This window comes from Lissotriton vulgaris, chromosome 6 (genome assembly GCF_964263255.1).
Source record: "Lissotriton vulgaris chromosome 6, aLisVul1.2, whole genome shotgun sequence".
Classification (NCBI taxonomy): domain Eukaryota; kingdom Metazoa; phylum Chordata; class Amphibia; order Caudata; family Salamandridae; genus Lissotriton; species Lissotriton vulgaris.
This window is the reverse complement of record NC_141694.1, coordinates 1,558,436,890-1,558,448,944: the sequence shown is the minus strand read 5'-3', so window position 1 is coordinate 1,558,448,944 and position 12,055 is coordinate 1,558,436,890. Positions and strand designations below refer to the sequence as shown.

Genomic DNA, 12,055 nt, shown 5'->3' with positions numbered 1-12,055 from the left:
GATTTTTGTCTCAACAAATTCAAACTTCCTCAACATTTTCACTTACGGGAAACAAAGTTTAACAATTAAGGTAATGCTTACCATTGGTTTACTATAAAAGGGAAATCCTTGCAACTGCCGTAAAGCACCTGTGGCCGAGCTCAGCTCTTTATATACAACAAAAGCCTGTCCTCTCATCTTCATGGTCTTTAAAGCTACTATGTCGACCACATGACCAAACTGGGAGAAAAGTGCATATAACGACCTCTTCAATTCTGTGGAAATAATACAACATTAGCATCATGGCCTTCTTATGTGAAGTAAAAATGCAAAGTAGTCTAAAACATATTGTGGTCATTCAATCAAAACAAACTAGACAAATTAGCCAAACCTAACAGCTGCCTCTTGATATAGGTCAATAAGCTGCCATGGACACCATGAGTCAATAGGAACATTCTTCTAAAAGATGCATATATTGTAAAGTCACACAGTACATTTACGCAGTATATGCTTTGCTTTACAAAAACACATTGCTAAATATGGCCGTTGCTGTTATACTTTCCTGGGACTACATAATAACAATCAATTACAGTGGACGCGATCAGGGTGCCAGCATATCAGGGCCAGTCCTCCAATACGCCTCATGGTTAATGGAAAGGAATGGTGTCCCTTCAATTTGAGTGTCTCTTTTACAGAGACTGAGCTAGCTTTCCTCTTACTGACCTTGCAGGAATTTCCAGAGGCAGAATATGCAGTCAATGGAGTGCTCTAAATTGGGGGCTATAGGCACAAAATCACTTCCAACTATTCTAATATTATTCCTGACTTGCGCCCGGAACACTTTTCTATAAGACAGTGAAGTTATCTTATGAAACAGCTGTGAGCAATACTGTCAGCCCTCTGCACAGAAAACAGCAACACGTATGGGATACCAGAAAAGAACACATTATGCTGTGAACGGATTAGTTGGAAGAAGCACTCTGATCAATAGCTGTGCTCTTCACAGAAGAATATATGTATTCAATAGTACTTTCTACTTCAGTTTGCCAGTTCTATGGCGCTGAAAATAACTAGTGCTAGAATGGAAAAGGAGCAAAGTGGGGAACGAGCAAGACTAGTCTTACTGACGTGCAACTTCAGAGCAAACTGGGTGACAGAATTGATCTATAGTTAATAGTGGCATGCTTGGAAAGGAAACTAGATTTTATCTTGTGTTACGAAGAGCAGTTGTGTGTAAGGCCAACCAAAGCTAGATATTGCTATTTACAAATAACTTGGGCTGGAGTGTGCTACATTGACTCTGCAAAAAGCTCTAGTCGGAAGAAATTAAAACAGTCACTACTATATCACTTCATACAGCCACACAGTTTAAATACTCACACCTTTCATTGTCTTTTTCTCTCTAGATGTGAACCAAGAGGCCTAGTAAGACTCTTTCCGCAAATAAGAAAAGCATTTGAATAAAATGAAAAAGTAGCGAGGGCTTCCCTTGAAGCTTGGCTCCTTTTGAAAAGCTCTAGGGGGTAAGAAAAGGTTTTGGTTGAAGACTTCTAAAAAGAAACATTGGCAATGCGAATATGTCTGGCTTTATGCTGTACAGTAATGTGAAGCATTACAAGTAAATAGCATGGGATTGGGTATATATATATATATGTGTGTGGAAGCAAAGAACTAGAATAATAAAGGTAAGGTGACAGTTGGACTGTCAAGCCAGACCTAAACATGCATGTAGGTTAATGACTGCCCTCCTCTAATCTGTGCTGCTACAAGAGACCAGCATAATAAATTATCAGGATACCCAAGACACTGTAATAGCATTACAGTGCTATGGGTGTGTCTCTGAAAGTTCAAATTCTGACAGATGGATAAATAAACAAAATGATTACAGCTGTGTGGAGGGCAAGCACTTTTGTTGTGGAAGCACACAACTTCTGTCCAACCAAAACACGTACTACTGGCTTCCAATATGTAGTTAGAGCCAAAGCCCCTCTCTAGTGATGCTCACATAATTGCCTTGTGACAGCTGCACCGTCAAGCCAGACCACAAAAATAACAAGGCTTCGGCCAGAGGAAGAGAAAGACCTTCAGATATTGGATGTTTCCAATGAAGATTACTTTGTCTTCACAACAGTTCGGTCATTTCATATTATCTCAAAAAGCATATGTAATTTGAGACATATTTTTAATCACCATCATCAGGTCTATAACCCTGGGCCTAAAAAAACTACCCTGTAGGGAGCACCCAATAGGAGGAATTAACCAGTCAAGGAACTGAAAATATTTTTTTCTAAATATCCACACCCAGACTAATTATTAATGCCTTTTGCATGAATCAAACGAAAGATATCCTCAAGAAACATCAGTGGCTTTTAGTCAAATAGTGTTATAAATGCAAGATCTTGGTGCGGACATACAAAGATTTAAACTAGAGACGGGCAGACCGCTCTGTTCCTGCTACCGGAATTTGAACACCTTAAAATCATTCTCCTAGGTAGGCCCGAGTTCGGAAGTGTCGAATTCTACAAGTCTGGAAACATCTGAAATCAGAGCCTTAGAATAACTGCACCACATTCCCTTATTAGCGAAGCCTTCTTATATAGAGCACTGAGGCTTCAAATGGTCTATCTGCATTCTATACATACCAAACAATAAAGAGAAGCACGGGCTGGGTGGCTGCAAATGAAAGTGTGTACAGTAACGATCAAACTTAAGCTATAAAATCAATTACATTATGACCAAAGCCTCATACAACTTATCTAGGTATCTTATTACGAAAGAGGGTTGCCAAGTTTACAAAAAGGCACTACGTAATATACAGGGAAGCAGAAGAAGTGGAAACTAAAGCAGTTATGGGTACAGTATCCATACAGCTACATCGTGTTCAGGCATGTAGGCAGAGCGAAGCGAGGAGCATGCACTGCTGCAGCCTATGTGTATTTAATCTGTGAACTCACAATCGCTTCACATTTCAGTGCTCTCGTTTTAAGACTTTTAGCAAGCACTTCCTTAGGGGAATGAGTGCTTGGTGTGCTCAAATTGTTCCCTGGTGTAGCAAACCTTAGAACAACTCAGCACAGAAGCAAAAGTGTAACTCTTCTAAAGTGGCTCATCTTAACGACAACAGGCCAGACACTAGAACCTAGACAGAAGGATCACTTGAATTTTCCAGCACAACGAGCATTCCTCCAGTCAGCTACAAGCTATTCCAAATTAACTTTTTTTTCTCGTATTACTGCACTATCGTAACGTATCGTACAGCTCTGCTCGGATACACGTTACAATTCTACTCCCTTCATACCAATATAGATGTAAATCAGAACCTTGCACATAGCACAACAGGCACCCCCCCCCCGCCCCACTCACAAACTGAACCCCCACCCCACCTCATTGTTACACTACAAGGCACACACATAAGCCCTACATCCTTAGTTCATAGTTGGATACCAAATGACCCTGCCCAAAAACACACCTTCTTTCTTGATCTTATCATTGATGTTATTGATGTACACTGTATGGTTCGGCCGGATATCCATGGTGTAATTCGCTCCTTTAACAGTCTGCAATAGAGGAACAAATGTTAGTATGCATTGACAGTGGCAGGCAAAACGTTTTTAATGATTGGGAAATGTTAGTGCTTCACGATAAGACTCAAGCTTTCGAGGCAGTAATGTCAAAATGATTGACAGAACAACCTCATTCATTTCTTTGTGAATACCATCTGAGGATCCTATGTGCATGGTGTAAAAATATGACAAGCATTTGGAGCGCAAGCAATTTTGATGAGACAGAAAAAAGACCTTTACTATTCATTTCATAACATTTTCAAAATAGTCTGAGTAGAAAAGGTTCCGTTTGCCCGTCGTTGACCAATCTCCATCTTCAATGCGTTAGAGGGTAGTAATATCAAAATAGTCTACAAAAAAATTGTTCCCCAAACTCTACTTAGCAAGAGGGCTTAGCTCTGCCACAGAGTTGCAACTGAATCCACCTAGTCTGTATCCTCACAACAGAAGGCTCAGCTCCCTCACTTATGTCAGTACCCAACTTTGCATATGGATGATCCAACAACTACGATCCAGAAGGCCATTCCCAGGATGTCAAACACTAATCTGAAACCGTGAGACCAAGAACTGACGTCTGCTCCACATACCGCCTAGTCGGTGGAAGCACCTAACTTCAAATGCCACAACCCAACAAGAAATGCTGCGCCCTCCTTCCCCCAATTACTAATTAAATTAGTATAGATTATATCTTCTCATGTCTCCAGTCACTATGGACAACAGCATTCTTTCAGAATGTTGCCAACTGTGGAATCTCCCATGCCATACATGAGCATTCTGAAGTAAATGGCATGAACTACACTGTTGAAACGGTGCTGAAATGTTTAGTCTTGCTTTCAAATTTCATGGCTTTTAGGATGAAATGTTCCATCATTGTATAAACAGGTATATCCCCTCTTTGTGCTGGGGGGAAGCATACATGCACCAGACAAGGAGAATATCGAGCAGGATAATAAAGGGTGCTTGGACAGATGCTGTCAAACAGAAGACTATTGCGACTCCATCTATATTTGACTTGTTCGCACAAGCTCTGAACATAGTACCAGAACAAAAATCCTCAACCTTCCTTAATAAGACTAGGCTTCACTTTCACAATAACTAGAGTGATAAGATTTTCAAATCTAAAAACCGTGAAAAGGACATATACACATAAGTAGGGGTTCAATACTCCTGAGAAGCAGAAGAGAGGAGGCCCAGAGGTGGTCATGGATCCGTAAAAGGATTTAGGTGTACAATCTTTATGTCCGTGTCACAGAAATTACTTTGAGGTATCCTTTCAATGTATTGTTTGTCAAGGTCTCTAGGCTTTGGTATATCTCTAAGTAACAACTAAACCGAAGGACATAGAAGTAATGTCCAGATTACTTGCAGGTAATTCTCATTACTCTTGGGTCTACTAATCCAATTTTTAATTGCCTGCCTACTCGCTCTCACTTTCCTGGTCTTGACAAATGCCTGGTAGTGACAGGAAAATGGAAGAAAGTCCAGCCCCCTTATGACACAAAGATAAGGGAGGCAGGAGCTTGTATTGGCAGCATTTCTTGACGATTTTATTTTGACCTGGATGTGAAATATACCTTCACGGATAAGAAGTAGGACAAAGTAATGAACAGTAAGGGATGGGGGGGGGGGGGGGGGGGGGAGGTGAGGAGTCAACCACTATGCAACATAGCCACTCCGCAAAATCTCTGCGGGTTAGGCGACACACTAGGGAAATCAAAGCGGTCCCATGGAACCACGCTGACATGATCCCAACACTGGAGGAGGAGAAGAGCAATGGTATTCTCATCTGAGCTCCTCAGAGGCACTGCCCGCATGCCTTTTTGCTGGTACCCAAAGGAACGGAGCATACAGAACTAAGCTAGATGTAAGGTGCTGTTGGGTTGTCCACGAGTAGTGACGCAAAATTCCTGAGACCCGTACAGATAGGCGCTGTTAAGATGGCTTCTTGTCAGCCAACTGTGCCCATTTTCTCACCAGATACCTTCAGTGTTTCAGGTGTGATCAGCACGTAATATCAAAAGATTAAAAAAAAAAAAAACTCAGCTCTTCACAAGCGTGGACCTCTAGGTGTAGAGAGGGACATCACCCATCACTGTAATCACATTCTAACTCAGTCCCCAATAGGGCACCTAGGGAGGCTCTGCAATGGTATAGGTTATTTCCCACAAACTACTTCCAACACCTGTCAGTGGTTTGTGTCTTCTATCATTATGATGATCTGGCTTTCCATTCCCACTGGGTAACTGGGAGTGGTTCTTAAACAGACCCGTCCCTTTTCCAAACATTAGGGTACCTCCCTTATATTGTTGCAATCTTAGACAGAACATCCTGCTTGTGAGTAATTGTTCTGCGTTGCTGTTCCCAGACTACCTGAGCTGCTGCCTTGAGAAGATAAGGCCCCATCTTTTCAGGAGCTACTATACTACTTACAAATGATCCTATGAGGAGCGTACTGAATGTCCCCCAAGCCAACTCGCCGATCTCTGAACTATTGCACATTTACTCGCCTATGTGGTCTTCAAAGCCAGCCAGACAACTTCTCTTATCAGAGGTCTCATGTGGTGGCGAGCAGACCTCCTCTAAAAGGCCTGAGGTTACTCTGGACATGATCATGAGAGAGATACCAGCTACACACAACAAGATAGGCTCACTCAATACCATGCTAGAGGAGATGTCCACAGAGATTAAACCCATGAGAGAAGATTTTGCATCCCTGCAAAAATATTTGGATGCCACAAACTAGAAACTTGATGTGGAGAACAAAAGCATAGTTAACCGGATTCGGTAAATAACTAGGGTACCTTAGTCCAAAACAGCTTGAGACATGATAGAGTTCCTGAAGGATTATACAACTCAACTGTTGGATCTAGATTTCCAGAATCCAATTCATTTTCAGCGGGTATGCAGACTAAGATCGAGACCACCAGAAGCCCGACTGGCCAAGGCGCTTGTTGCGCCACTAACATGTACGCCATTCTGCAAGCTATCAAAAAGAAAGACGGTCCCTTCCTCTATGGCAGAAGCCCATCCACATTACCCCAGACAATTCACACAATACTGATGTAAAGAGAAAAACGTTCCTTACAATTAGACCCAGGCTCCATCAAGGAACCATCACATTTGACCTGCTGGTATATTGTAACCACTTAAGAAATCAGTCTTCACTCAATCTGCGAACCTGATAATCTGGCAATTTTTCTCCGTTTTATGGACTGTACCAAGGTTGATGCAACCACTATTCACTGTGATGAGGAGATCATAGAGAATGCAGCTGGAATGGAATTGAGATGGTTTACTGTACTGCAATGGCATTTTACACATGCTAAATTACATGTTGACCTCGATTCCATGTAATGCTCTGATCTTCCATTTTGTTGCATCGCACTTCCATTTTGTGCTGCCTTGCCCTGTAGTTACACTTCAGCAGTAACAAACATGTTTTTCACGTAAACCAGTACAAGCTGGTGCGAGGCATCTCGTGAGGATGGCTCGTGAGGTTATGTTGTACCTTCAGCATGTTTTTTGTGAATTCTATGCTTATCTCTAGGACAGAGGGAGGATGGCCGCGCAAAGCTCCAAGACCGGAGAGATAGGGAAAGGAATGTCTTTTGCCTCGGCACAGCCCAAACAGAATCTGGCCAGGTCTGTCTGGGTGGGGCTGATGCAGAGATGGGGCCAGCACCTGTGAATAGATGGGCGAGAGCGCCTGCTAGAGGCTTCTCGAACATGTTGATTTAAACTATAAAAAGCGGTGTCTGTGGGGTGGAGCTCAGGAACTCAGTCTTGAAGTGGACGCACTCGCGGGACAACTTTGGTGCCCGAAGAGATTACTCCCTGAGCTTCGGTCGACGGGTTCCCGACTTGGTGTTCAGTGCTTGGCCAGGGATGTTGAAGTCTCCGGTGCTGCAAATGAATCTGGTGAGCTGCTTTGTATAATAACTGTTTATATACCTGTATTCACAGTTTCATATTTATGTATATAGTGTGGTGTATTCATTGTTTATTGCCTTTCACTCGGTGCCTAAGAATTTATTAGTTTCAGTGACTTATTGCCTTTGTCCACAATATTAATAAAGCTCATTTTTACCTCCAGTGGAGTGTTAGAGTTTCTATGCGAGTAAGTGGTGGGCGTAAATTCAGATTACGCAAGTGGGCAAAGCAATACATTTTGGCGTAGTCAGCAGGATTCGTAAATTACGCGGGGAGAAACAGGTTTAAAAAGACGAAAGGTGGTTTTGGTTCTTTTGCACCGAGTGAAATCCCTTTAGCCCCCATGCAAATTCCTGGATGGGAGGCAACGCCGTACTCCGCGCTGGCGTGTGAGTATTCTAAAACCTCACGATTAAGTGAGAGCTGGTTTGACTGTCTGGGCGAAGCAACGCCAGAAGATGTTTTAAATTGTTTACAGAAGGTTCCGGTGGAGAAAGGCAAGGAATTATGTACAGTGGGTCGCAGGGGTTGGGCTCTCTTACATGCCTACCATCGAGTTTTTGACAAATGTTTATCTCTGCAGCGAAAACAGTTTAGCTTAGAAAAACAACTTATTGTAGCTAAGAATATTTCTACGATGCTTTCCTGTCAGAATAAATTATTAAAAGATAAGTTAGAAACATATCAAACGATAGCAGAAAGGGCAGCAGTCCGTGTTGCTGAATATAGATACAAGAAAAAGAGAGGGTGAGTTAGTAAGCGGAAAGTCCATTTTAGCGATTGCCAAGGCAGGCTTAGATTTTGACCCATCGACTTGGGACTCCAACATCTGGGTTTGTCAGAATTCTCCTCAGAAGGGGAGCAGCCATTAGAGGAGAGACAGGACAAGAAAGGAAAAAATGCTAAGAGAGTAGAAGCACAGCCCATTCTAAGACGGAAACTTCAGATCGCTCCAGGGAACCCAGATGGAGTAATGTTAAATAGCCTGGAGGATTTTACAGAACAGGAAATAAGTGATCTTTTAGTGAGGTTTAGACAAAAGCCTGGCGAGACGCTATTAGCTTGGATGGTGCGCCTCTATGATCACTGCGCTTCTGGGGTCATGTTAGACGAGGGGGATGCTGCCAAATTTTGTACTCTCAGTTCTGATCCCACTGTGCAGGGATACTTTCAGACTTTCCATGGTGATGATCAAACTACTCTGTTGCAGTTAGCTGCCCGGGGGTGTGGCCACAGGTACCCCACAGATTCAGATTGGCCTGGGAATGAAAAACTATAGTTCACCCTAAGAGATGCATCACAAAGATTTAAGGAGGAGGGGATGAAGCTAGCTGTTCTTGTAGGTGAGGCGCATAATTTGATGTGTCAGTTAATGACTGTGTCAATGCAGAACAAAATCATTCGTTTGGCGCCCCCTGCATACAAAGCGGTGATAATGACTTTGTTGATTAATCAAACTGGTAATACCATAGGAGAAGTAGTCGAGGCAGTCCGTGAGCTGGGAGAGCTTGGGGAATGGGCCAAGCCAGACAGAGCTTCACGCCCAGAGTCCCGTACTAATAACAACCGAGTGGCCAGACGCGATATGTTTTTGGCGCTGTTAAAGGATGGGGTGTCAAGAAGTGAGACTGATGGTATTGAGATCAAAAGCATGTGGGAGATGTACCGTAAGCGAGGACTGGATAGGAAGGAGGGGAGTAGGCATGTGAATAGAAAGGATAATAAAAGAGTGAGCCGCAGGGAATCGGAGCCTGAGGAGAAGCCCAAAAAAACAGGCCAGGTGAGAGAGAGGGAGAGGGAACCTCATGTGACAGTGACAAAAGAAAAAGGTTGGGACCGAGATTGCACAGATTCAGATGGGGACCAGGAAGAGGAGGAGTTGTTCCCTGAGGGTTACCCAACATTGTATTCAGATCTGCGCCGGGCAGATGCAGAGCTGCGCAGGCGAAAATTAGATTAGGAAATGGGCCAAGCTCCGGTGCAGGGATGGGCTCGCAAAGATAATAGACCACATGTGAGGGTGGAGATTTATTGGAAAAATAGAAATGTTCAGGAGGTGCGGGCTTTAGTAGGCACTGGAGCGGAGGCCACATTGATACATGGCAATCCACGAAAATTTAAAGGACAGTATTTTACTATCACGGGTTTGGGAGGACAGGAAACACCAGCAGTGCAAACGGTAATTCAGATGAAAATAGGCAGACTTCCCAAGAGAGCATACACCGTGTTGATTGTGCCTATTCCCGAGTACATTATTGGCATTGACATTCTAAAAATGTATGACCCTATACTTAGATGAAGGATGCTATCAGTTTGGGTCAAAGCAGTACTTCTCAGTGGCTGCTGTGAGGGTGGGGCGCTTGAAAATTCCCCCAGTGAAGGTGCCCCAAGCAACAAAAGTAGTTCACATAAAGCAGTACAGGATTCCAGGGGAACATGATGAGATTACCGCAACCATACGGGACTTGGTGGAGGCGAGGGTGGTGAGAACAATTACCACGGCGTGGAATAACCCCGTGAGGCCTTTGCGCAAACCGGACTAAAGCTGGCGCATGACAGTTGATTACCGCAAGCTTAATAAGCATACGCCCCGTTGACAGCCGCAGTCCCAGACACCATCTCTTTGATTGAGAAAATTCAGAAACACAATGGGACATGGTATGTGGCACATGATATTGCCAATGCTTTTTTCACAATTTTAATTGCCCCAGAGTCCCAGGAACAATTCTCGTTCTCATGGAGTGGTAGGCAGTTCACGTTTCAATCCCTGCCTATGGGGTATTTACATAGTCCCACGATCTGTCACCGGCTGGTGGCAGAGCATTTGGACGAGGTGTCAGTCATTCCTGGAGTACAACTTTGTCATTACATTGATGATGTGTTGATTCAAGGAGAGACCCAGGAACTGGTGCAGGCTCAGCTAGACAGAATTGTAGAGCACTTACAAAGCAACGGGTGGGTGATTAACCCAGAGAAGGTGCAGGGACCCTCCCAGAGTGTGAAGTTTTTAGGCATTCAGTGGCATCAGGGACACAGGGAAGTGCTGCCACAAGTGAGACAAAAGATCAAAGAGTTTGCAGTGGCAAAAAACAGGAAGGAGGCGCAGAGCTTCATTGGATCGTTTGGTTTTTGGAGGCAGCACATTCCCCATTTGAGTCAGATTTTGGCCCATCTGTACAAGGTTACGCGGAAGAAGCAGGAGTTGGAGTGGGAGGTGGAACAGCAACAGGAGTTTGAGTCAGCGAAGGAGGCTATACAGGGTGCCTTGGATTTATGGCCCATACAAGAGGGAGGCATTGATTTAAATGTAACTGTCCAGGATCAGTATGCAATCTGGAGCCTGTGGCAAAAGCAGGGGAGACAGAAAGTGCCCCTAGGGTTTTGGCAAAGAAATTTCCTGATGCTGGGGAGCGGTACACTCTATTTGAGAAGCAGTTGTTGGCATGTTATTGGGCTCTGGTGGATACCGAGCAGTTGACCCTAGGGCATAATGTGTTTTTGAGACCTGAGAAACCTATCATGCAATGGGTGATGAGCTCACCCAAGACACACGGGATCGGGCATGCACAGGAGGCTAGCGTCGAAGTGGTACATACAAGACAGAGCACGAGTTGGTCCTAAGGGTACCACCATGCTGCATGAGCAAGTGGCACAGACTCCTGTAACAGATGCAGAAATGACGCAAGATGTACCTAAAGTGCGAGAGTCCCCGGTGAAATGGGGTGGGCCTTTTTCCAGAGTTGTCCGCGGAGGACAAAAAGCATGTGTGGTTTACAGATGGCTCAGCCAGATATATGGGGACCAAGAGACATTGGAAGGCAGTGTCATATAATCCGTTTACCAAAAAGTAGATGTCAACTACTGGAGAGGGAAGAAGTAGTCAGTTTGCAGAATTGTATGCGGTTTACCAGGCATTAAAGCAAGAGCTCCCTGGTACATGTCACATTTACACTGATTCATGGTCTACGGCCTATGGGGTAGCCACTTGGCTTCCCACATGGCATGCTCACAATTGGATGATTCACAATAGGGAGGTTTGGGGAAAGGAGTTGTGGCAGGAAATCTGGGAATTGTTGTCCCAGAGTACAGTTAATCATGTCGATGCTCATTGCCCGACTGACTCACTAGAGCGTTGGTGCAATTCCTTTGCAGACCAAGAAGTGAAGATTCATGAAGCTGAGGTGGAGACGCAGGATTCTGACTTGGTGGGCATGGCTAAATGGGTGCACCAGAAAAGTGGACATTTGGGCGAGCAAGCCACTAGCAGGTGGGCTGAAAGTAGGGGGTTGTATATTCCCCTAGATTTGATTAAGATTGCAATCATTCACTGTCCTGTTTGTCAGCATACTCAGCACAGACCAGTTCCACAGGTAGTGAGAGGCCAGTTAGGCAGAGGGAAGTTACCAGGGCAAATAGATTTCATCGGGCCAATGCCAATGAGTCGAGGAGGTCAGTATGCATGCACGCTGGTGGATACCTATTCTGGGTATCTCATTGCCTTTCCATGCAAGAGAGCAACCCAGTGTAACACTCTGAAAACGTTGAATTTGTTTATCTTGTATTACGGAACTCCATAGCAGGTC

The 12,055-nt window shown here is 44.1% G+C and overlaps 1 protein-coding gene across 1 annotated transcript in view; it reads right to left on the bottom strand.

Annotated features, from left to right (window-relative positions):
- The window catches only part of SNRPB2 (small nuclear ribonucleoprotein polypeptide B2), a 63,283-nt gene that overhangs the window by 24,458 nt on the left and 26,770 nt on the right, over positions 1-12,055 (bottom strand). Inside the window, exons 2-3 of the mRNA XM_086927731.1 lie at positions 3,449-3,536; positions 82-254 (exon numbers count right to left, since the gene is read on the bottom strand). Of these exons, the coding sequence (XP_086783857.1) occupies positions 82-254; positions 3,449-3,512 (237 nt within the window). The 5' untranslated portion in view covers positions 3,513-3,536. The remainder of the gene's footprint in view (positions 1-81; positions 255-3,448; positions 3,537-12,055) is intronic.